Source organism: Calidris pugnax, unplaced genomic scaffold, assembly GCF_001431845.1.
Source record: "Calidris pugnax isolate Ruff unplaced genomic scaffold, ASM143184v1 scaffold10, whole genome shotgun sequence".
Classification (NCBI taxonomy): domain Eukaryota; kingdom Metazoa; phylum Chordata; class Aves; order Charadriiformes; family Scolopacidae; genus Calidris; species Calidris pugnax.
In genome coordinates, this window is record NW_015090795.1 from 3479544 (window position 1) to 3503844 (window position 24301).

Consider the following 24301-nt stretch of genomic DNA (forward strand, 5'->3'; position numbering starts at 1 on the left):
TGTGGCTGGATCCCGCTCCTGGAGGGGTTTTGGGGGGGTCTCCTTGGTGTGGGATGGGGTTTGGCAGGAGGTTTTTTTGCCTGTTGGTGAGGAAAAGTGAAGCCTCTCGGGGTTTCAGCCCTCACTGAGCCACAGCTTTCTGTTCCCACAGAGTGTGCCACCCCTGGGTGGGTTCAGTGTCAACCAGGGTGGGATGGAGAGACCTTATAATGGCCTTTCAGTCCCTCAAGGGGCTCCAGGAGAGATGGGGAGGGACTCTGGATCAAGGAGGGGAACCATAGGACAAGGGGGAAGGGTTTGACACTGAAAGAGGGGAGACTGAGATGAGATCTCAGGACAAAATTGTTGCCTGTGAGGCTGGTGAGATGCTGGTCCAAGTTGCCCAGAGAAGCTGTGGCTGCCCCATCCCTGGAGGGGTTCAAGGCCAGGTTGGAGGGGGCTTGGAGCAACCTGGTCTGGTGGGAGGTGTCCCTGCCCAGGGCAGGGGGTTGGAACTGGATGATCTTTAAGGTCCCTTCCAACCCAAACCATTCTGTGATCCTCAAGTAATCTCTGGGACCAGGAGCAAGGTGGCAGCGAGGGTTTTGCAATGAAACCCATCACCGTTGTGTGGGTATTTCCATTTCCCACTTGTATGAAGAGCGTCTCGGCGAGTTGCAAACGTTGCCCAGCCCCGGGGGGGACAGCAGAAGCGTGCCCCAGCATTTCCCCACCGGCTGCCTCCACTCCCAGCTCCCCGTCCCTTGCTGTGCCCACCCAGACGGCTTAAAAAAATCACAAAAACATCAGTGTCATCACGAAGGGACGAGCCAACTGTCGCTCCCACGGCGCCTCTCCCGCTCGGCGTGCCAAGCCCCGCGACGCTCAGCTGCTGCCACCCCTCGCTGGCTCTCCTCCATCCCCCAGGCTCGCTCTGCTCCATCCTCACCTCCCCAGGCTTCATCACCGGAGCGGTGGCACCACCGCCGAGCATCTGCCGAGCTGGAGGAGGTGTGGAGCGCCCCGGGGAAAGCAGGGGGGTGAGATGTTGCTCCCCCCACCCACCCCGACATCGACCCTGCAGGGCTCACTAATGAGAATAAAGCTGTTTGCACTAATTGCATTCACAGAATCACATGGGGTTGGAAGGGATCTCTGGAGATCATCTAGTCCAACTCCCCTGCTAAAGCAGGTCCACCCAGAGCAGGTCCCACAGGAACGTGTCCAGGTGGGGTTTGAATGTCTCCAGAGAAGGAGACTCCACCACCTCCCTGGGCAGCCTCTGCCAGGGCTCTGCCACCCTCAAAGTGAAGAAGTTCCTCCTCATGTTTAGGTGGAACTTCTTATGGTCAAGTTTGTGCCCATTTCCTCTTGTCCTGTCCCTGGGCATCACTGACCCATCCTCCTGACACCCTCCCTTTAAGTATTTATAGGTGTTGATCAGCATTCGTTAGATGCAAGCAGAAGAGAGAGGGAAGAGGAGAGGAGAAGCACAACCCTAGGGGTGGTTTTGCCATGGGGTCTGTCATGGTTGAACCCCAGGCAGCCTCTGGCTCATTGCCCCCCAAGTTGTGATGGGGTGGGGGGAGATAGTCTCATGAGGAGAGGCTGAGGGAGCTGGGGGTGTTCAGCCTGGAGAAAAGGAGGCTGAGGGGAGACCTTCTCACTCTCTCCAACTCCCTGAAAGGAGGGTGTAGCCAGGGGGGCTCAGTCTCTTCTCCCAAGGAACAGGTGATGGGACAAGAGGAAACGGCCTCAGGTTGTGCCAGGGGAGGTTTAGGATGGATATTGGGGCAAATTTTTACATGGAAAGGTTTATTAATCCTTGGAATGGGCTGCCCAGGGAAGTGGTTGAGGCACCATCCCTGGAGGGATTCAAAGGACAGGTTGACACAATGCTTAGAGACGTGGTTTAGTGATGGTTTTTATCAGAGTTAGGTTGATGGTTGGACTCGATGATCTTAAAGGTCCCTTGCAATTTGGACAATTCCCTCGTGGGAAAGTGAGGAAAAACTCAAGGGTTGAGATAAAGATGATTTAATAGGTAGAACAAAAGCCACACACACAAGCAAAGCAAAATGAGGATTCATTCCACGCTTCCCATCAGCAGGTGGGTGACCAGCCATCTCCAGGAAAGCTAGGCTCCCTCACACCTAATGGTGACTTGGGAAGATGAAGGCCATCACTCTGAATGTCCCCTCCTTCCTTGTTCTTCCCCCAGCTTTATAAACTGAGCATGACATCCCATGGCCCGGAATAGCCAGGGGTCAGTTGGGGTCAGCTGTCCCACTTGTGTCTTCTCCCAACTTCTTGTGCCCTCCCCAGCCTACTCTCTGGTGGGGTGGTGTGAGGAGCAGAAAAGGCCTGGAGAGCTTGGCAACAACCAAACCACCAGTGCTCTATCAACATATTTTCTCATGCCAAATCCCACACGTAGCACTACGCCAAGTGCTAGTGAGAAAGTCAACTCCATCCCAGCTGAAACCATGACAGGGACTCGCAACGTGTCACCATAGGAGGGGTCGGACCCACCAGGGAAGGGCAAAATCCCCACACCTGGGGTGAAAGGGGATGGGTTGGGAAAGGCAAGGGCTGTCCTGAGGGTGAGGAAGGCAGGAGAGGGGGAAGAAGGGTGGAGAGCACTATCCAGCTTCTGGAATAGGACCATGGTGGCCACCGGCTGTGTATTTGTCCCCTCAAACCTACACAGAGGTTTCACTACCTCCATCGCTGGTCACCCTTGCTGGGGTGGACAATGGGTGACATTGTCACGCGTCGTGTGGCTGAGGGAACACCCTGGGGACAATCTAGAGCTTCTTTTAACCACCCTGGAGTCTTCTTCCTATCTTTACAGCTCACTTGCGTGTCACCGCTTGCACACATGTCACTGGCACGCTGAAGCGCTCGTGGGCTCCGAAAGCTGAAGGAGGCAGAGCTGGCTCCCTGCCCGCTCCAGTTAAACCAGTCCAGGAACGAGCTGGAGGAGATACAGTGAATGTGAGAGCAATGGTCCTAAAGGTGGAGGGAGGCAGAACCCCCTCCTGGTTCCACCTAGGGCTTGAGGTGGCCATGGAGGAGTTGGGGGGTGGATTATCCCCATGCCACCCAGCCGTGGCAGTCGGTGGCAGTGCCAGGTGCCAGCTGGAGCGTGGGGACACGGGCTGGCACCGAGAGAAATGTCAGGATGAATATTGCATGGGCTCGGGGCGCTGGCACCACCACGGCTGCAAAGTGCCACCAGAGCCAGGGGAAGGGAAGGGGGGGACAGGGGGTGGTTTCACTCCCAATGCCAGGCTCATCGCCTTCTCCAGGCAAAGCAACCCCAAAAAAACCTCTTCAAGGGACGTCCTTCACCCGGGGAAGAATCCTTGGGCAAGATGGCACTTGGAGCAGCAACTCTTCCCAGGCATAAACCCCTTGGAGATGACCATAATGTATCTGGGAGCAAGAACTCTGGGCAACAGGGCTCTGGGCAGTGCTGTGGGGCTGTTCCAGTGCTCCCCAGTATGGCCCAGTGCTCCCCAGCACAGCTCAATGCTTCCCAGTGCTACCCAGTCCAGCCCAGCGCTGCCCAGTCCAGCCCAGTCCACGCCTCACAGCTCCCCAGTCTATCCCAGTGCTCCACAGTACAGTCCAGTGCTACCCAGTCCAGTGCTCCCCAGTCCAGCTCAGTGCTGCCCAGTAAGCCCAGTCCAGCCCTCACAGCTCCCCAGTCCATCCCAGTGCTCCCCAGTCCAGCTCAGTACTACCCAGTGCTCCCCAGTCCAGTCCAGTACTCCCCAGTCCAGCTCAGTACTAGCCAGTGCTGCCCAGTACAGCCCAGTCCATGCTCCCCAGTCCAGTCCAGTGCTCCCCAGTCCAGCTCAGTACTCCCCAGTCCAGCCCAGTGCACACCCCACAGTTCGCCAGTCCATCCCAGTGCTCCCCAGTCCAGCTCAGTACTAGCCAGTGCTGCCCAGTACAGCCCAGTCCATGCTCCCCAGTCCAGTCCAGTGCTCCCCAGTCCAGCTCAGTACTCCCCAGTCCAGCCCAGTGCACACCCCACAGTTCGCCAGTCCATCCCAGTGCTCCCCAGTCCAGCTCAGTACTAGCCAGTGCTGCCCAGTCCAGCCCAGTCCATGCTCCCCAGTCCATCCCAGTGCTGCCCAGTCCATCCCAGTGCTGCCCAGTCCAGCTCAGCTCTCTCCGGTCCAGCCCAGTGCACACCCCACAGTTCCCCAGTCCACCCCAGTGCTCCCCAGTCCAGCCCAGCGCACCCCCCCCAACTCCCCGCTGCGGACTAGGCCCCGCCCCTTGTCCGTCACAGGGCCCGCCCCCTGCCAGCCCCAGGCCCCGCCCCTGCCGCTGTCCGCCGGCCGGTGTGTCAATAAAGCTGGATGAAGTGCCGCTTCCCCTCCCGGCATTCCCCTCCGCTCCTCCGATTGGCAGTCGAGGCTGCCGCTCTCCGTGCGCCGACCAATGGGCGCGCAGAGAGGTGGGCAGGGGGGGCGTTCCTTCCTGTCCGGCGCGGCGAGCGGCTGGGCCCGGCCCTCGGTGGCGGCACCGGCGCCATGTTCCGCCGCAAGCTCTCGGCGCTCGACTACCATAACCCGGCCGGCTTCAACTGCAGGGGTGAGGGGCCGTGGCCGGGCTTTGCGGGGCCGCCATCTCTCCGCCGCTCTCCTCGCCCACCCGCGGCCTTGTTCCCCCCCCCCTCGGCCTTTTTCCCCCCCCCCCCCCCCCCGGGACGCCTCTACGAGGCCGGGGGCTGCCGGGGCCGCCCGCCTTTCCCCTTGCCGTCCCCTCGCCCTCCCTCCCTCAGCCCCTGTTCACTTCTCTCCCTGTTCCCCTCACCCCCTCTCTCCCCGTCTCCCGGGCGAGGAAGGAAGGTTAAGGCCGGAAGGCTCTGCTGGGCTTTGGGCGTTCGTGCAGCTCTCTGGGCTCAAATTGAGGGAAAATCCCCAGTTTAGGCCGGGAAAACTGCGACCTCCAGACATTGCAGCGGTTTGCTCGATGGGTTTATCTAGTGCAATCAATTATAAGCTCCAAGTCATCTGTTTTATAGGTTGCCTTTCCTTCGTTGCCTTGGTAGACTTGCTTCTCTCTCAAAAGACGTTGTCTACTGGCCTCTTCTTCTATTGTAGGTCTTAAGTTCCTCATGGTTGTCATTCCTTTTTATTTTTTCCCTTTAAGGTTTGTTTTGTCGGTGTAGAAGTTTTAAAAGGTTTTACTTTCTTTAAAAGACCTTTAAAAGGCCTTTTCTTTGCGTGTGCTCTGACTGTGTCTGTGTTTCTTACAACACATCGGATAAAAGTAGGGCACTTACATCGCTGAGAAGATGCTTTGGAGAAGCAGAAGTGTCATTTTTATCCCTCATGATCATTTTATCCCTCAGTGCTCGCCCCGCTCTGAGATGCAGAAGGATATTATACTCCTTAACTTGGAATATTAAAGCTCATCTAGAGCCCAAATATCACAGCTGGTTTTTTGAGGGGCCAGTAATTCCCCAGAGCTGTAATCCGCTGTGTCCAGAAGTGAATTCTGTTGGTGAAGTGCAGGCTAATTGCTCACCCAGTACAAATAGCTTTGTTTGGGCCACAGTCTCTGTGTTGTGGAATCCCTGCTCCCAAATAAACGGGATGTTGGGTTAATGACCAAGAAAAACCGAGGTGACAGCCGAGGAAGAAAATGTCTTTGCGCAGTCACGAGTTGTGTGTGTTGCTCTTTGGAAGAGACGGGGGTTGTGTGTGTGTTACTGCTACATGTAACGTGTTTGTCCAGATAACGAGGTTAGGAATTAAATTTCTCTTTCATTGTTTCACCTTTCTTTCTTCGCTTATAACTATATTACCCCAAAAAACCCCAATCTGTTGGCCGATGCGTTTCCTGTAGCCAGTCTGACTTGAAAAATGGAAAACAGTATTGAGTTGTGATCTGAGGTTATCCTGGAATATGGGATTTTAGCCTAAAGATCTTTCTTTATGGTAAAATATGAAAACACTCAAGGGCACCAGTATTTGTTTGTATGAACTGGAGTTTTGCTCTTAAGATGTTGGTTTAATTCTTGCTTTGTTTACTTCTCCCAACAGATGAAACAGAATTCAGAAATTTTATTGTCTGGCTTGAAGACCAGAAAATCAGACACTACAAGATTGAAGACCGAGGGAATTTAAGAAACATACACAGTGATGACTGGCCCAAATCGTTTGAAAAGGTATTTTGTTGATTCAAACACAATTTTAAGTGACAATTAACAACTGCTGTAGTTGTTGAATGTAAGTGACTCTGAATATTTGTCCTGTATCTGAACTTTTATATTGCTAGGAATGTAAATGTATTATTGAAGCTAAACTGTAGGAGTTTTTGTACATAATTTTCACTCAGCTTTGATTTTGCAATAGGTGGTATCCACCCTAATCTGTTTTTTGTCTGATTGGGTTCAGCTCTTGAAGTAGAAAGAAGATTGATTGCAAATAAACAGCTTTTTGTGCATTAAAGAGTCTTATGTGCCGAAAGGAAAATGGATTAGGCTTAATGTACTCTTAGGCTTTGCAAGAGTGTGGCAGGAAGCTTCTGCAGCTCATCTCTGCACCTCCTGCTATTCCAGAGAGATGATTCTCCGCTGCTAGCGTGGAGCATGGCAGGCAGCCATCGTTCTGTGAGTGATCTCGGGTACGTTTTGAGTCGCTGCAGGGCTGTTGAGCTTTCTCTCTTGGTTCCCCCTCCCTTTCTCTCCAGACAGCCCTGTGAGGAGCTGGAAATGCTGCTCCATAATGCTCAGTGCCCCTTCATCTCACTTTTGTTTTTTCCCCCTGGAACTGTTTTCCTTGCTCACTGCCCAGGAGGATTGGAGGTGCAGTGCTCATGCCTCATTTTGTCCTCTCCTGTTGTACAGTCTTAAAGGGAAAATTATTTCTCAGAATCCTCTGATTATTTTTTTTTTCCAGGTGGTTTAAAGGCAGGGTTTTACCCCCATATCAGTAGTGTGAAAGCTTTAGGTGTAGCCTCCTTCCTCCTCCCAGCTTTAGATGGGAAGTTTTTGTTGTAATTTTGATTCTCTGTCCTTTTCCCCTTCCCATGTCTCTGCTTTCTGTGTGAAGTGAACAGAGGGCAAAGAAAGGGGGTATCTTTGGTTTCTCTGGTTGCAATCTGACAGTGAATAACATTCATTAAAAAGCTGGTGTTGTTACTAAATGGTAGATGTGAGTTAGCAGTGGATCGGAGTGCTCTAAAGGTGCCCAAGCAGGACATTTCACAATAATTCATGTTAATAACTGTTTTCTAGCAACTCTGAGGTCTGTGGGGAAAGTAATAGTTTCCAAAACAGTTCTGTGCTCCTGGCTAATTCCTACAGGTCAGTAACGTGTACTTGTTTTCTCCTCTTTCTGCTCCACAGTACATGAAAGATGTAAACTGTCCTTTCAAAATACAAGAACGACAAGAAACAGTGGACTGGCTCCTCGGGCTGGCGGTTAGGCTCGAGTATGGAGATAATGGTAGGGGTGGATATATTTAATATTTCCAAATGGTAGGGAAATGTGATTTTTCTGTTTAATTCTATGAAGCATCCACCAAATTAAGACGATGTTAAAAGCATATATTGCTTTCTTAAATGCTGTTTCATCTGTTTGATTTCGCACTGTATTCAGATGTGAACTCTTTCTCTTCAGCTCAGCCCCTGTGGGACAGTACAGTTGCATACTTGTGTTTATTACTTTATTTCTGGATATAGCCAACCCTGTTGTATATATTTATACCCTTCTTCCTCTGGGATTGCCTTTATGAGAACTTACTCTAAAGTGTATTAAATGCATTTTCTTTATATTTGACTCGGTTATTCTTAGACCGTGTTTCACAGGGAGTAGATCCTGAACCCTTAGGAACTAGGGCAAGGTTATGAAAAAAAAGGTTGAGTTAAATCTCCACAATCAGCAACGGTTTCATTTCCTTATAGTGGGAGTGCAAATACAAATGTAATTACTGGTGGCAAACGTAATAAGAGCCAAAGAACTGTTTTCCATTACCTTTAATTCCTGCGGGGCTGGGGCCTGCCCAAGATGGGCAAGGGATAGAAATACTTGGAATCCGTAGAGCTGGTTCTCAGTCCCTAATGATGGAGAAAATGAGCTGCCTGTGACTCAGGGGTGCACGAAGATGGAGGAGATGGGAGGTCTGATCCTCAAGAGGCTTGAAAACCCTCTGTGTGGATTGTAGATGAATGCTGCAGCAAAGCCCTTTGCTAGAAATGTTTTACTCGCTGATCAAAACCAACTTCAATCTGTAGCTCTTGAGCCCTGCATATGGTGCTGGTGGAGGCAAGGGGCCAGTGCGAGTTGAACTGATGGGTTTTTAAAAGGAGTAGAACCATAAGGTGCAGCTTGTTCAAGCCTTCTGGGATGAAGACTGGGGGAAGAGCCTCCGTCAAGAGCGTAATGCCCTACATAAGCGTGGAGCATGCTCTGATGCTGCTCTGGGATAGCACATCAGCTCTCTGCAGATGGGAGCTGTTAGGGGAGCTAGCTAGAACAGCAGCCTTTGGGGACCTTAGTAAGGAGCTCCAAAACATCAATTTATAAACCCAGAAGGCTCTTGGGCAATTGCCGCACCCCAAAAATACACCTATCGTAAACTACAGCTTGGCTCTAAACTATTAACTGGTTCATTTTTGTCATTAGCTCTAATGGTGTTTGTGTTTGATTCTTAATTTAACAGCTGATAAGTACAAGGATTCTACCCCTGATGGTGCTAAAAATACTGACAACACAGCAAAAAACGCAGAGCCGCTGATTAACTTGGATGGTAAGTGTGCAGCAGCCTGCTGTACGGGTGCATCGGGTGTGAGAATGCATCCTGTGGCCTGTGTGATGCTTTGTGGTACATATACATTTATAAAGCCCAATTTAAAGCTTTAGGAAAGCAGAGTTCATATATTTTTTTACTGCTGGGTCAAACCACCTCTCTGTGAACAGTGTTCTGAGAGTTAAGGCAATGTGATAGGAGACTATTTACTTCGATATTGTCACGTATTGCATGTTGGCTAGGTCTTCCACAACTGTACCTCTCATCATAATTTTATTTTTTGTGACTGCTGGGCACATTCACAATAAATGGAAGTGGTGGAAAATAGCTCCTAAAATTAGCTCTAAATCCCCCAAGTCTTCTCCCATTGTTCCTTCTACAAAAAAGACAGCAAGGAATTGGTCCTGCCCTCACCCAGGCAGGCACAGTTCTGCTCTGCAGTGATAGAAAGACTTACAAAAGAGAATGCTTCCATTTTGAAGACACAGGTTTCTTGTGGGGTCGGGTGTAAGTAATACCTTTGGCACTGAAAACAGTTTTTAATGACCTTGGTTATTTTTACAGTGAATAATCCCGATTTCAAGGCTGGAGTGATGGCTTTAGCTAATCTGCTGCAAATTCAGCGACACGATGATTACTTGGTAATGCTTAAGGTGAGTTTCACAGTTTTTAGACCTTTCTTCCTTCTTTTCCCCAGTGGCTGGTGCAGTTACTGATAATTATTGACTTTTTAGGCACAAATAGAAAGTAAAACTTATCCTGTATGTACCTTATCAAGCAGATAAGAGCACAGACTATAAATCCTGGAAATTAATGCAGAGATAATTATCTTGGTAAACTCAATCTTGGTAAATCAATTGTGGCTGAGTAGTGTCATGGTATGGAAATAAGTTTAGTTTTGTTTGGCACCAAAATAAACTCCTTTCACTGAAAAAATAAAAAGGTCCATTCATTGCAGTAGCTGTGATATTTGTTAAACTTATTTTGGAGAATCTTATTTTGGAGATTATTATATTTGAAGATTTGGAGAATCAAGGCCAGGTTGGAGGGGGCTTGGAGCAACCTGGTCTGGTGGGAGGTGTCCCTGCCCAGGGCAGGGGGGTGGGACAGGATGATCTTTAAGGTCCCTTCCAGCCCAAACCATTCTATGATTCTGTGATCAGCAGCATGAACTCAGCCCTTGTTAGATACTGCTCCTTCAGGTCATCTTAGAGGATAGTCTCGAGGCTAACTTCATCTGGGTTCATCTAATTTGTACTAGCAGCTCAGAAAGCAGAATGTGTTTTCTGCATAAATATATTTATCTTTGTCGCCGTTTCCACATTTTTAGTCTCAGCCTGATTTTTCTTGCTTTTAATTACAGTGAGAACAGGTTCCTGCAATGGCAATTCATGTGCTAGTTTTCAGGGTTTTCTGGTGCTAGAATGTGTCAGTGAAACTCTTAAATTCCACGCCACGATAAGCAGGTTTGTGTGCCTGCAGAGAAGTTGTGGTCCATGTTTAGGCTTGGACACTCTGGAACGGATGCCTAGAGAAAGCCAAAGGGTGCAAACATGCCACAGTCATCTGGCCAGAGTGAGCAGAGAGATCTTTAAGTCCCATTTCATTGATTTAAATCTGGCCCGTTGATCAGAAAGCATCTGTGTACCAGTTGGATATCCTTTTTTTTTTTTTTCAGTGAAACTCTTAAATTCCACGCCACGATAAGCAGGTTTGTGTACCTGCAGAGAAGTTGTGGTCCATGTTTAGGCTTGGACACTCTGGAACGGATGCCTAGAGAAAGCCAAAGGGTGCAAACATGCCACAGTCATCTGGCCAGAGTGAGCAGAGAGATCTTTAAGTCCCATTTCATTGATTTAAATCTGGCCCGTTGATCAGAAAGCATCTGTGTACCAGTTGGATATCCTTTTTTTTTTTTTTCTAATGCAAAAGGCACTCAAAATTCTCTTTATACAGGGTCTGGTTTCACTGCTGGCATTTAAACTCCTCGTCAAATCGCTCTTTTATCCAGGCTACTCCCTTCAGCTAGAAAAAATTTCTAGAAGTATTCAGTGGCAACTTTCTAGTATGATCTCAATTTTAATCATGACCAGAAGCGGGAGAAATGTTGGGAGAGAAACATGAAGCAGTAAGAACGGTTCTGTGATTCTTTTAAGACTGCTTCTGTCACATTTGGCTACTTATCAGGGGAAGGCTGAGGAATGTGTTTGACAGACCCAGTTCTTTCTGGTGGAATTCTGCCTGCATGGTATCCCTTTGGTTATTTTTAGAGGCATTTAGAGCTGTAGGTATCAGTAACTGATAGCTCTGATAGGTTTTCATGCTATGTACGGTAGCCAGTAGAAACAGATGAGCAGCAGGATTGTTAAAATAAAGTGTGTTCTTCTTCCTGTGTCTGAAAAGAATTCCTTTTTCCTCTCAGTCTTTTTAAAACCCGGGTGGGTAGCCTTGCTCTGGGTTTCTTTCTGTGTGGAAGATGGTTCAGCACTTACTGAAAGATCCTGATAGGAGGAATTCCTTCCCGAAGAAGCTGTTTTGCTGCAGTGTTAATCAAAAATAAAAATGGTGCTGCCACTTTGGGATATCTATCCACTCATTCTGGGAATCACAAGCTTTTTTTTTGACCTTTCCTAGGACTTAGCAGTTTCTGGCTCAGTAGTGGCTGAATTTAATGGTGTAATATCCTTTTCTCTTCTGTTTAAACTGCCTTCTCACAGCCCAAGAGACTACACGTGTGCAAGACTCTACTTGCAACCAAAAAAAAAGTGCTATTTGAAAAGATTTAAAGTCTGAAAGAGTTTTCCAAAAAGCCTTTCACCAAGCTGGGGGTTTGAGGTTATGCCGGGTTATAACGTTTGGCTGTGTTTCCCTTTGGAATTGCTGAGAAATGCATCAAGACATGAATTAATTACTCTCGCCTTTCAATGTTTTGGGTTTTTTTTTTTCTTTCCTAGGCAATTCGCATTTTGGTTCAAGAGCGCTTGACGCAGGAGGCCATAGCGAAGGCCAGTCAGTCCAAGGAGGTTTGTATACACAGTGCCACGAGTCTGGTGTTAATTATCCCACGTCGAGTAGGGAAGTGTGAGGGTGTAAATGTCTGCCAGCCCAGGCCAAACCCCCTCTGTTTAAACACTTCGTTTAGGAGGCGAGGACGGGGGGGGGAGAAATTTGCTTTATCTTTGCCATCCTGATTCTGAAAGGCCCAGAGGATTATGGAGAGTGCACAAAGTTTTGGTTTAAGACAAATATATGTACCTGTATGATATATTGTGTAACTAGCTCTTCTCCTATTATATTTGCTGGAGGATTACTCCTGCTGTTCACTGCAGCAGGTCTAGAGTCTGAGAAGAAACGTATGACCTGGCTTTTCCTTGGAATCAGCAGCGTTGGCTGTGTAAACAGGTTGAAACATTCCTTGTTTGGAGTATTTTGCTTCGTATTTACACCTCATATGTGTTTAAGGAGTGGGGTGTTGGATGTCCAACTCCTCCCTCCCTGCCTTCCCCCAAAGAGAAACAGTGAAGGAAACTCCTGCACTTAGATTTTTGTGGAATTATTTTCTAACCACGAGCTGTCCATTTGTATGATGTTCAGGGGGCTGACTGGTTTTTCAGATTGTCCTTTCTTAAACATCCCAGTTCTCCAGCATTGGGTGCAGCAGTGGTGGCACTAGGTCTCGGGCACAGGCAGGACAAGCAGCCTCTCTTCTCTCCAGCACTGGGTGCAGCAGTGGTGGCACTGGGTCTCGGGCACAGGCAGGACAAGCAGCCTCCCTTGCTCGGCAGGTGGAGGTTTAGATGTGTCTCTGCTAAAAGAGCTGGATCTGGACAAAGATCCCAGGTCCCTTCATCATTTCTGGGCTGCTCAGAGCAGTCTGTGCTTTATTTTATCACCAGAAGGCTCCTCGTGGTGTTTCCCAAGTGGCAGTCACAGGTGCTCTGAGTTGCAGCGTGGTAATTGCAGGAAGCATTGGACCAGGAAATCAAAGCTTTGGTCTTGGATATCCCCAAAACCGTTAAAAGAGCAGGAAAACATGGAAGCAGCTGAGACTGCTGTAGTCGTTTTAGGATCTCTAACTCATGTTAATAGCTGCACAGCTGACATGCAGGGATCAAGATGGGATTTTTTGCGGTGAGTTTGGCAGGACCAGCTTCTTTAAGGAATTGTTCAGATTCCATAGGTCCTTCAGAGCATCGTCAGGTCTTAGGTTGAAACTTCACTGTCACTGAATGTGAAAAATGTCACTGGGAGTGTATTCTTGTTACAAATGACAAATTTGAAGCGGGGTGGAGAAAAGGCAGGGGGTTGGAGGCAGGAAAACAGCTTTATCTGTAGCAGCAGCAAGCGTCAGCATTGTAATGTACCGGATGAATGAGGAAGATATCTTAGAAGCAGAAGGGGTAAGTGGGTCGCAGGATGGAAGGAGATAAAAAATAAACCTTCTGATTTTGGCTGCCTTGTTAATGGCCAAAATACTAGCCAGTGACACTTTGTGTATTAAGTCTTGTCCCTGGAAACAGGTTATAAACGTCCGGCTGCTACATGGCAGATGACTTTGTATCCAAAATGTCATGACTTGCATTCTTGGCAGTATCGAGACAGAGTGGGGAAAAGATAAAATAGATGCAGAAATGTTCCCCGACCGACGGATGTGCATGAGGACTGTGCTGAGGGAACTTACACTGCTGTGCTTGTGGTTTAAATGTACCAAATAAAATGAGATTTATCTTGTTGGGTTGTCAAGGTACAGTTTTCCGGATAAGACATGACACATTTTATTTTGAATTGTTTTGAAGGGCTGGTAATACAATATACTCAGTGTCTAGACAGGATTCAGATTTATGCTGACACTCGTAGCCCGTCCTTGGGCTTTCCTTGCCTGATGAGTGGTTCCCAGGAAGGATTGAGTCCAACAAATACCCATCAGAATCACTTTAAGGATGCTCCTGAAGGCTATATGGGGGCTTGTTTAAAAGCACCACAAAGTGGGCACACTTTCCCCCTACTCTGAAATCTGGAGACCTTTTTTCTCTCCCACTCCCAGATATTCTTGTTTTACTGTCAACACTCCCAGTTACTGACCAGTTGGCTGTGGTGGTCTGGCCCATTGTAACCGTTTTGTGCAGCAGTTTTAAATTTAATTTTTTGGAGAATGAGGCTGAGAAATGAAGTAATATGTATGGTAACACATAAAGGTGCTCATCACTCCTCTCCCTGTTTGAAACTGGTGTGCAAATAAATAAGCTGGTGTGGTTGTAGCAGCTGTGGGTACCAATATTTAATATTTTAAAGATGGCAGCTGAACATCCAGTTTACTTTAAAAGCAGTGAAAAAGAACCACTTTTTGAAAATGGGATATTAGAGTTAGTTTCAATCAGCGTTTAGTTTATTCTGAGTTGTTTTGATCAACTCAGATTTTTTTTTATATGTCTATAAAAGCCTTTAAAAGAAATCTTCGCTCCTTAGAAGGTTTTACAATGCCATCATTGTAGAGACTGATGGCATTGAACTCTGATTGTCACATAAGGCAAATGCTGAAAAAACAATTATGGAGGTAATAAAAGCAAATTCTAAGATTTGCATTGTTTAAGTCTAATTTTATGTGCATGTTGTAACATGATGAGGGATTGTTTAGCCTGACTGCTCCCCCACAGCTGGGGAGGGTAAAGGAGAGAGAGCAATGCTTATAAATTACCACTAATAAAACTTTTCCTTGTGCTGGTGTTTAGAGCAAGTGTTTAGAGAATTGAATGTTTTCTCTTTATTCCTGAGCTTAACACTTGAGAAAATGCTGGTGATGGGAGGTTGCGAGCTCAGTGCTGGAGGGACTCGCTTGATTACAGACAATTTTTTACAACTCGCTCTCCAATCGGCCAGAGTTTGGAAAACTGGCAGCTGCCTAAAGGCCATAATTCCTCCGAAACCCCAGTTTGTGTGTGCTTTTTGTTTGTCTGGGTTGCTGGCTTGGGTGTTCTCTCTGCACTGCTGTTGTTCGCCTTTTAAGGCTGGAACGCGGGGCAGGCTGTATCCAATGGGGTTCACTTGACAAGTAGGGGGGGGATTATTAAGCATGAAGATTTTTCTTTATTAATAACTCTGGGTTTGATGGCCCAGGCCACAACAGCGCTGATTTAATCCAGGGTGATGGCTTTTGGAAGCTGTCACACATGTCTTTATAGGCAAAACTCAAGCGTCCTCTCTCCCAGAGTTACCTGCTTGTAGTATTTTAGTTTATTCATCACTGTTTTATTTTCCAAACGTGCAGGATGACACTTTGATTTACATTTAAACGTGGTTTTTTTTTTCTTTTCAAAGGGTTTGCCTGTTGCTTTAGAAAAGCACATTCTTGGGTTTGACACAGGAGGTAAGCAGTTCTCTTCATGTTACTTTCAAATGGTGACGTTTGCCTTTTGACGAGTATATTACTGTCAAATATGAAGATAATGTGTACAGTAAAAAAAAAAAAGCCCAATTTGTCTAGAAGCCTGTAGTGGAAAGAATTGCACCCTCCCAGCTCGTTATTTACGAGCACTCCTCAGCGTTTTGTTTTGGAACAGAAAAGCATAAATCTTAACTGTGGAATATGTAGTTTCAGAGTCGTGTTTAAAGAAAAGCTTTTAATGGCAGCCCCGTTTGGGAGCAGGAGGAATGCTCCTCCTTGTACATCTGCCTTCTGCCAGCAGAGGCCCCTCTGGGCTTCTTCCCTCTCTTTCAGCTGCATCATTTACCTAAAATCCACTCCGAGGCAGCACAAATTGGCGCAACCCGATAGATTATTTCATAAGGAACAGCCAGGTGACCCGGGACACCATTACCTGGCTTCATTTTTATCCCCTCTGCCCCTAAATTACCCATTTCATACATGAAAATCACAAGCAGGAACGAAGTGCAGCATGTTGACTGAGATTAAGCTTTTCTTAAGACCTTCGTGTCAGATGAAAGCGCTTGATACCACTTCTCTTGGATCTTTTTAGTCTGGAGAAGAGAAGGCTGAGGGGGGATCTGATAAACACCTATAAATACTGAAAGGGAGGGAGTCAGGAGGACGGGGCAGGTCTTTTTTCAGTGGTGCCCAGTGACAGGACAAGAGGAAATGGGCACAAACTTGAGTATAAGAAGTTCTACCTAAACATGAGGAGGAACTTCTTTGCTGTGAGAGTGGTAGAGCCCTGGAAGAGGCTGCCCAGAGAGGTGGTGGAGTCTCCTTCCCTGAAGATATTCAAAAACCACCTGGACAAGATCCTGTGCAACCTGCTCTGGGCGGACCCACTCCGGTGGGGGGGTTGGACTAGATGATCTCCAGAGGTCCCTTCCAAGCCCATATGAGTCTATGATTCTCTAATTCTCTTTCTGCTGCTCCCCCCAGATGCTGTCCTCAACGAAGCTGCCCAGATCCTCCGGCTGCTGCATATAGAGGAGCTCCGAGAGCTGCAAACCAAAATTAACGAAGCCATCGTAGCAGTTCAGGCCATTATTGCTGATCCCAAGACGGACCACAGACTGGGGAAAGTCGGGAGATGAACAGATAAAAGCTTTTAGTTTCCCTTGTGTGCTTAGAATTAGGAACTCTGTACAACTCTGGCATGCAGTTTGAAATTGTCTTATTTTACTGTTTGGAAAGAAAACAGGAAATTGAGTTCTGACTTCTAATGAATTATCATTTTTCTTTAAATAAATGAAGCTGGGGAAAACGGAGGAATTGTTCTGTTTAGCTCTGAGTTGGCAAATAGGACTTTCTCATTGTGTTTGGCTTTGTGTCGAGAAGGGAGTGTTACACAAAGGCCGTAGGAACGGCTGGCTCCTGGCTTGCTGCTGCTCCCCAACTGAAATATTTAAAAACTTAACTCCAAAGGGTAACGTAAAACAACCGTTTTTATTCAATTATTGAAGTAACCTAGAAAAAGTGAAGCATTACAACGTAAATGGCATTTCTGAACATGTATTGGTCTACTCTGGGTAGGTCTATGAAGGCACTTAGAAGAACCAACAAGCATGAACAGATCAATTCTAGCATATTCTTCTAATATAAATACTAAAAGACATGCATCGAAGGCAGTGGTGAAAATACAGGATTGTCTTCTGGAGGAAACTCAATGCCTTTGCCGTCTCCCGTCACTGTTCTGCACACTCTGGAGCACACACAGTCTCTGTCTTCAGGGCTGGAGGTTTATTTAGACCCAGCAAGATAACTGCATCCAAAGCTCCCCGTAGGCTCTTATAGTTTTGGAGATAAAGGACCCGTGGGTCAGATTGTCAAAAAACTTTAAGTAAAAATGAATCCATTCTTCTTCTGATAAAATAAAACATTTGAATAAGAAAGCGACGTTTTAAATTTGCTTGCATAAGCAAGAGTTAGAGTAATGGCCTAAGATTCACAGGACCATTTTCTTTTTGTTATATATCAACGTTTTTCACTTTTTAAAAAAAATACAGTAGTAAAGACTTGAGGTAATAACTTCAAAAAAAATACTTGCTAATCTTTTGCAGGAAAGAAGGTCACTTTGTTGGCTTTGGTTAAGGGCTTTCCCCCCCTTTAGTTGTATGCAGTGACAGTTTTGTGGGTCTCTGAAGTTCTTCTAGGGTGCAAACATGGTCGGTTCTTGAAATAGCAGTTGCTATTTCCTCGCTGCGGAGAGAAACGGAGATCTTTAGGGTGTGGAGTCTGTAAATGCTGTCAGGTAATAAGGAGGGGGTGGGTTTTCTTGTGTTTTACCTCCCGGGCAGTAGGGATAAACCGCGGTTATTCCGTAGAGATGGGATCGCTGCTCTGGAAGATACTCATCGGTGAAGGAGCCGGTTTCTTTATCGATGGCTATCACACCATCCCTGGTGAGAAAAGGGGGAGAAGTTCTATACTCAGCTAGGAAAACTGAGTTTTGTGGGGTTTTTTTCTCCCTATCTACATGCATTTAAGAACAGAGGTTGGTCCGAACACCTGCAGAAGAAGGGGAAAGAGATTTGCCCCGTCAAATCTACGTCCAGCTCATTGAGTGCATTTCTCTCTGGTGATGCAGAGTGGCCGAGCACGGCCTTCCGAGGAGAGATGATCTCCCTGAGAGCCTCCTCTAAGCGTGGCGAGCTTTTAAGTGTTTGTTGTAATCTGCTAAGATTTGATGGAAAGTTTCGAGAGCTTCCAGCTGGAGCAGGAACAGAGGGGGCCTTGGGTGGTGGTGGTGGTGGAGGGGGGAGCGGGGATGGCCGAGGACAGAATCTTTCGACTTCAATCTAGATGCAGAAATTTGCGCCAAGTTTTATTTAAATAAATAAATTTAAAAAAAAAAAAACCCACACGCTATTTCTGTCCCTCTCAGGAAGTTGGGCTTGTTTCTAAACAACCCTTCCTCGCTGAGATTTTTTACAAGTGGGTGTTGGTGAACATTGGTGGCACGGCAGGAGACCCCAGAGAGCGAGCTGGTGAGATGCTGGGATTGGGGACCAGGGAGGGGGACTGGGGACAAGGGAACGGACTGGGGGACAGCGTTTTTTTCCCCCCATCTCCTTCTATCTCAAAGCCCTCCCTAGCGTGACTCTGGCTGTGGGAAGGAGAGGGGTTTTTTTTTCTTCCCTTACCTTCTCCAGTCCGTGTGGTAGAAGTGGTTGGCGTAGCTGATGATGCTGAAGGGGTAGTTGAGGTTGTTCTGTACCACACGCCGGCCCGTGCCATCGGGGAACGTGCACTCCAGGTGCTTTGTTCCTTTTCAAACACAAGACACGGTTTTACCAAGCCTCCCCCCACCCCAAAAAAAACCAAACCCTCACCAAAAGCATTCACCAAATTTTGAAACGGCTTCTCAGCCTAAGGATGCAGAAGCAACTCATGTTGGGAGTTCCCCAAACGGGTCACGCCAAGTATTTGGGGCAGGACAGTGGGAAGGGGTGGAGAAACCCCTTTAGCAATGGGCTAAAGACATCTAGAACTGGGGTTTTTTTCCCCCTTGAGGCTTAATAAGTCGTAGTCTGACCCGCTTTTGGTGACATTACCTGCATCTGCCCAACAGAGGAGCTTGGAGAAGGGGTCGAACGTCAGGCCGTTGGGCAAACCAATGTCCTTGTTGACCAGGACCCTCCTGTTGGCTCCGTTGACGGTAGAAGTTTCGATTTTGGGGGCTTCGCGATTCCAGTCCGTCCAGTAAAGGTTGCTTGGGAAATAATCACATGGTGAACAAACACAACACACAGCAGCGAGGAGCGGGAGGAAATTATCAGCTTTCTCTTCGTTACAGGGTCTTGTCAGGAGAGAGGCCTGGTTTTCCCCCTGAAGGGGGCCCGAAATAAATCTTAATTTGATTTGAAAAAAAAAATAATAATCTCTAAAAGGAAACAAGAAGGATGTTTATGACCCAAACTGCAGCTCCCAAGAAGAGGGTGAGTCTTAGGAGTGGCACATTTTGTATCACAACAGCCCCCCCGAGGCACGGCCTGTGTTCTCCAGCACCAGGCGTGTTTTGAGCTTTTAAAAATAATCTCCATCCTGACACTGAAAGAGTGAGTTTAGCCAAATCCTGAATTATTAAATCAAAGAGGAGGTGGGGAAAAGAGCCGGTCCCTCCGATGGGGTGTGCAACGTAGGAGAGCAGCTCCCAGGGTCAGGATGGGGCCGTGGCCACCACCGCACGTGTCCAACCTCACGAATCCCCCCTGCTGCTCACCCTCGGACGGGGTCCACCGCGATGGCCCGGGGGTTGACGAGCTCCGTATCGAAGAGGACCCTCCGTTCAGAGCCGTCCAGCCGGGCCCTCTCGATCTTATCCAGGCCGCTGTCGGTCCAGAACATGGCTCGGCGCAGGTGGTCCACCGCTAGGCCTTCAGGGCTCATGAGACCTGCCAGAGGGACACACCTGGTTGAGTGGCTAGGGACATGAAGCTCCTGGGCCAGACTCCCAGCTAAGTGTGGATGGAAGACCCCGAAGCAGGACATCCCCAAAGCTGTGATGGGCACAGAGCAGTGTGGACCCACTGATGTGGCTTTGGGCGGATGTCACCGGTGGTGGGAACACACCTGAGTTGATAATGGTCTCTGGCTCAGCACCTGGCTCCAGACTCGCCCGGCTTATGGTCCGGCCGGCCACATCGGTCCAATAGATGGTCTTCTCCCGGCAGTCATAGTCAATCCCCACCACGATGGAGCCCTGCCGGGGTTGGGAGAGGGACACATTGTGAAATCCTACCTGGGCTGTGACCAGGAGGCTCAATGAGCACCCTTATCCCACCAGCCAGCACTGGGAGTGCTCCAACAACAGGGAATGATCACAGAATCTTCTAGGTTGGAAGGGACCTTAAAGATCATCTTGTCCAACCGTCAGCCTAACTGACAAAAATAGACACCCACACAACAAACAAGGAGCATCGTCACTAAACCATACCTCCCAGCACTACATCAACCCGTCTTCTGAACACCTCCAGGGATGGGGCCTCAACCCCCTCCCTGGGCAGCCCATTCCAATGGCTGAGAACCCTTTCAGTGAAAAAATTTTTCCTAATATCCAGCCTGAACCTCCCCTGGTGCAACTTGAGGCCATTTCCTCTCGTCCTGTCGCCTGTGACTTGGGAGAAGAGACCGCCCCCCACCTCTCTACACCCTCCTTTCAGGTAGTTGGAGAGAGCAATAAGGTCTCCCCTCAGCCTCCTCTTCTCCAGGCTGAATAATCCCAGCTCCCTCAGCCTCTCCTCATAAGACTTATTCTCCAGACCCCTCACCAGCTCTGTTGCCCTTCTCTGGACCCACTCCAGCACCTCAATATCTTTTTTATGGTAGGGGGCCCAAAACTGGACACAGTACATGCTCAAATCCCTTTTTCCCCAGCAAATCCCAACATCAACAGGTTCCTACTTCACGTCCCCCCCCCGCCACCGGCTGAATCCTGCAGCAGAGGTTTTCAGGCCGGCAGTTGCAGGCACACACCCACGTCCAGATGGGTTTGAAACCCTTTGGCTGAAGGAGAGCTGGCTCCAAGAGCGAAGCCAGCCCAAGGAATGACCTTCAGGATGGGGAGAGGGAATACTTGGCAAGGTGTTTGGGTTCCCCGGGGCAGGGAGGGTTGTGGCCCAGCTTGCAGCGTTCCTCTCCCTCGGTCTGGCCGGAGATGCATGTGGCCACGCTCCAAGAGGAGTCCGAGGAAGGGAAAGAGGAAAGTTTGACAGTAGAGCCGTGCAGCTGGTAGCCCCGGGGACCGTGACCGATGATGGCCATGCTCCTTCTCTTTGCAGGCAACCCCCGGCTATGACCTGCCCCTCAACTGGAGAGAGGGCTGGAAGAAGAAGAGGGGAGATCTCTCCTCCTCCATCTCAGCGTCGAGGAACCACCAAGCATCCCCACAAACCAACACCACCCTTCACGAGGTGACTCCCCCCTGGTCTTCAGACCACCACGGCTCAAGACAAGAGCGGTCCAAGGAGATGTGAGACACGGAGCTGCAGCATCAGCTTGTCCCCCACGTCCCTCCCCTGGTCCTGCACCCCCATCCCGGTGCCGGAGATGATACTCTACGTGCAGGGAGAGCAGGGTCTTCGCCTCCTCCTTCTGCAGCCGCGTGCCGTTGAGCGGGAGGTACCCGATTTGTTGTCCCTGAGCGTAGAGCAGGAAGGTCCCCGCCGTCGGTGGGGACACGTCGGGGCGGGGTGACGGCCGGACGCTGGGCGGCGCGACGCTGGGGAGACCTGGCACAGAAATTGGGGTGGGGGTGGGATGGAAAGGGAAAAGGGAGAGATGGCTCAGGGAGCATCACCCCCAGGAGTCCCTCTGTGCTGGGACAGATTGGAGGTGGCAATGGGGGGGGGGGTTGAGTGTCACGCTCGGGGTGCCAAGCTCTTACACGGTGGGGTGGTGCCAGGCTCCGAGCGGGTGCCCTGGATCTCCCTGCCGCTCTCGTCCACGCACCAGCAGTACCCGCTGTCCCCGTGGCACTGCAGGGGGGTGAACTCCCCCCCGGGTTGGCACTGCGGCACGTACTGGTCGTGGCGGGGGCTGCCCCCGTAGTGCTCCAGCAAACTCTGCCGCCAGCGCTCGCACATGCTCTGGGGACGCTCCGTGGGTGCTGGCGTGGGGAGGGTGACAGTCACACACACCGTGGGGAGGGTGACAGTCACACACCCCCCCTCACCCCCCAGCCAAGTTTGGGGGGGACTCAGGGCTTTGCCGGGTCCCCCCTCCTCGCTGGGTGCCCCTCCGTGCTGAGGATGCTGGAGGGGCACCACGGGGTTGGGGCGCAGCGGGGAGGGGATGGCACCCACCCCCTGCTGTTTTGTCCCCTTTTTTGGGGGGGGTGGCACTGACCTGGGTTCCCGCAGCGTGGTGGGGTGCTGCCCGGTGCCGTCCGTGTGCCGGCGATCTCCTGCCCCGCCGCGTCCACGCACCAGCAGTGCCCACTGCTGCCGTGGCACTGCAGGGGCCGGTACCGACCCTCCTCGTCGCACTGGGGCACGTGCCCGTCGCCCACCGGCGAGGGTCCCGGTGGCACCGCCCGGGGGTACAGCCGCTCGTGTTCGCAGGGGGTCAGCTGCTGGATGGCTTCTGCCGGCACCAAACGCCACCACCCCAGGTTCAAGGGGTGCCACACAGGTCCCCCGGACCCACTTGGCCACCCCAGTTGGAGTGCGGGTGGTGGGTGATGCTCTGCTGGCACCGCTTGACCTCCCCCATTGGGGCAGGGGGTGGGGGCAGCCCTTCTCCAGCCCCCCCTTGGCACCCCATGGCTGTCCCCTCCATCCCAAGGTGACACAGGAAGTGCCCCGATAGGCATTGCTACTACAACCCCTGTGGGCACCCTAAAAACCCAGGAGCCCCCTAAGGTGCCCAACCACCCATTTGGCACCCAGGCCATGGCAGAGAAGCCCCCAGCTTGGGCAGAGGGTCCCCTCCACTGGGCACAACCCCCATCACCCCGACCCCGCTCTGCTGGTGGCTGGGGCTGGGCAGGGACAGGCAGGGCTCTGCCTTCTCCAGGACCTTCTCAACACCCTCCACCACCCACCACAACCCCAGGGCATCTCCGGTGCCCACCAATCCCACCGGATGCCACCCAAGGACCCATCCCACCTCTCTTTGTCCCCTTTGGGGGGGTGGCACTGACCTGGGTTCCCGCAGCGTGGTGGGGTGCTGCCCGGTGCCGTCCGTGTGCCGGCGATCTCCTGCCCCGCCGCGTCCACGCACCAGCAGTGCCCACTGCTGCCGTGGCACTGCAGGGGCCGGTACTGACCCTCCTCGTCGCACTGCGGCACATGCCCGTCGCCCACCAGCGAGGGTCCCGGTGGCACCGCCCGGGGGTACAGCTGCTGGTGCTGGCAGGGGGTCAGCCGCTGCGTGCCCCCTTCCGCTAAAACAAAAAAGGGCAGAGTGAGGCTGGTGGAAGCCACCCTGGGCAGAGCTGGCACGGTGGTGAGCTGGGCATCCTTACCGTGCGTGCATTGGAAGCCATCGCCCTCGTAGCCTGGCTGGCACCGGCAGGAGAAGGAGCCTGGAGTGTTGTAGCAGGTGGCAGCCGGGTGGCACGGGTTTTCGGCACACTCATCCACGTCTGTGCACGGGGAGAAGGTGGGGATCAGCCAGGAAGGGCACCCCAGCACGGTGCCATCCCGGCATGGTGGCACCCTGGCACAGTGGTACCCTAGCACCGTGACATCCTAGCATAGTGGCATCCTGGCATGGTGGCACCCTGGCACGTTGCCACCCCAGCACAGTGTCACTCTGGCATGGTACTACCCTGCATGGTGCCATCCTGGGACGGTGGCATCCTGGCATGGTGGCACCCCATCATGGTGCCACCCCAGCACGGTGTCACTCCAGCATGGTGGCACCCTGGCATGGTGGCACCCTGGCACGCTACTACTCAGCACAGTGTCACTCTGGCATGGTGGCACCCTAGCACAGTGGCATCCTGGCATGGTGGCACCCCAGCATGGTGCCACCCCCACATGGTGGTGCCACCCCAGCACAGTGTGACCCCAACATGATGTCACCCCAGCATGGTGCCATCCCGCCACAGTGGCACCCTGGCACAGTGGTACCCCAGCAAGGTGACACCCTGGCATGCTACTACTTGGCATGGTGGCACGCTGGCATGGTGACATCCTGGCATGGTGGCACCCTGGCACAGTGGTACCCCAGCAAGATGGCACCCTGGCATGGTACTACTCAGCATGGTGGCACCCTGGCATGGTGGCACCCCAACACAGTGGCACCCCAACACAGTGCCATCCTGGCACAGTGGTACCCCAGCATGGTGCTACCCTGGCACGGTGTCACCCCAACACGGTGTCACCCCAGCAGGGTGCTATCCCGGCACAGTGCTACCCCGACACGGTTCCACCCCAGCAGGGTGCCATCCTGGCACGGTGTCACCCCAGCACGGTGCCACCCCGCAGTCCCTCCCGTGTCCCCGTACCGGCGCAGTGGATGCCATCTCCGCTGTACCCGGGCAGACACTGGCAGGCAGGGTGTCCCCCGGCGCGGGGCAGGCAGCGTGCCCGGTCCCTCGGCGCGCAGGGGTTCCTCCCGTCCTCGCAGGGGTCGGGCGGCGGTGCCAGCGCTGCGGGGGGACAGGACGGG

The 24301-nt window shown here is 50.9% G+C and overlaps 2 protein-coding genes across 2 annotated transcripts in view; one reads left to right on the forward strand and one right to left on the reverse strand.

The window, feature by feature from the left end:
• Positions 1–4441: 4441 nt before the first annotated feature.
• On the forward strand, positions 4442–16452 carry LOC106884992 (chromosome unknown open reading frame, human C14orf166). The gene is made up of 8 exons (XM_014936800.1): positions 4442–4590; positions 6048–6172; positions 7355–7454; positions 8671–8757; positions 9322–9410; positions 11712–11780; positions 15073–15121; positions 16124–16452. Exons 1-8 carry the CDS (start codon positions 4530–4532, stop codon positions 16276–16278), a joined length of 735 nt encoding a protein of 244 aa, XP_014792286.1. The 5' UTR covers positions 4442–4529; the 3' UTR covers positions 16279–16452.
• A 159-nt stretch (positions 16453–16611) lies between these two features.
• Positions 16612–24301, reverse strand: part of NID2 (nidogen 2) — a 28294-nt gene continuing 20604 nt past the window's right edge. Inside the window, exons 14-23 of the mRNA XM_014936774.1 lie at positions 22827–23063; positions 22031–22267; positions 21570–21791; positions 21245–21414; positions 19757–19886; positions 19407–19578; positions 18739–18896; positions 18328–18451; positions 17471–17583; positions 16612–17383 (exon numbers count right to left, since the gene is read on the reverse strand). Coding sequence (XP_014792260.1) covers positions 17373–17383; positions 17471–17583; positions 18328–18451; positions 18739–18896; positions 19407–19578; positions 19757–19886; positions 21245–21414; positions 21570–21791; positions 22031–22267; positions 22827–23063 — 1574 coding nt within the window. The 3' untranslated portion in view covers positions 16612–17372. The remainder of the gene's footprint in view (positions 17384–17470; positions 17584–18327; positions 18452–18738; positions 18897–19406; positions 19579–19756; positions 19887–21244; positions 21415–21569; positions 21792–22030; positions 22268–22826; positions 23064–24301) is intronic.

Excerpts from the sequence above, each read along its gene's own strand:
- LOC106884992 (XM_014936800.1), top strand. The coding sequence starts at position 4,530 with ATGTTCCGCCGCAAGCTCTCGGCGCTCGACTACCATAACCCGGCCGGC. Across the intron at positions 4,591-6,047 it reads GGCCGGCTTCAACTGCAGGG|ATGAAACAGAATTCAGAAAT; the intron begins GTGAGGGGCCGT and ends TTCTCCCAACAG. Across the intron at positions 6,173-7,354 it reads GGCCCAAATCGTTTGAAAAG|TACATGAAAGATGTAAACTG; the intron begins GTATTTTGTTGA and ends TCTGCTCCACAG.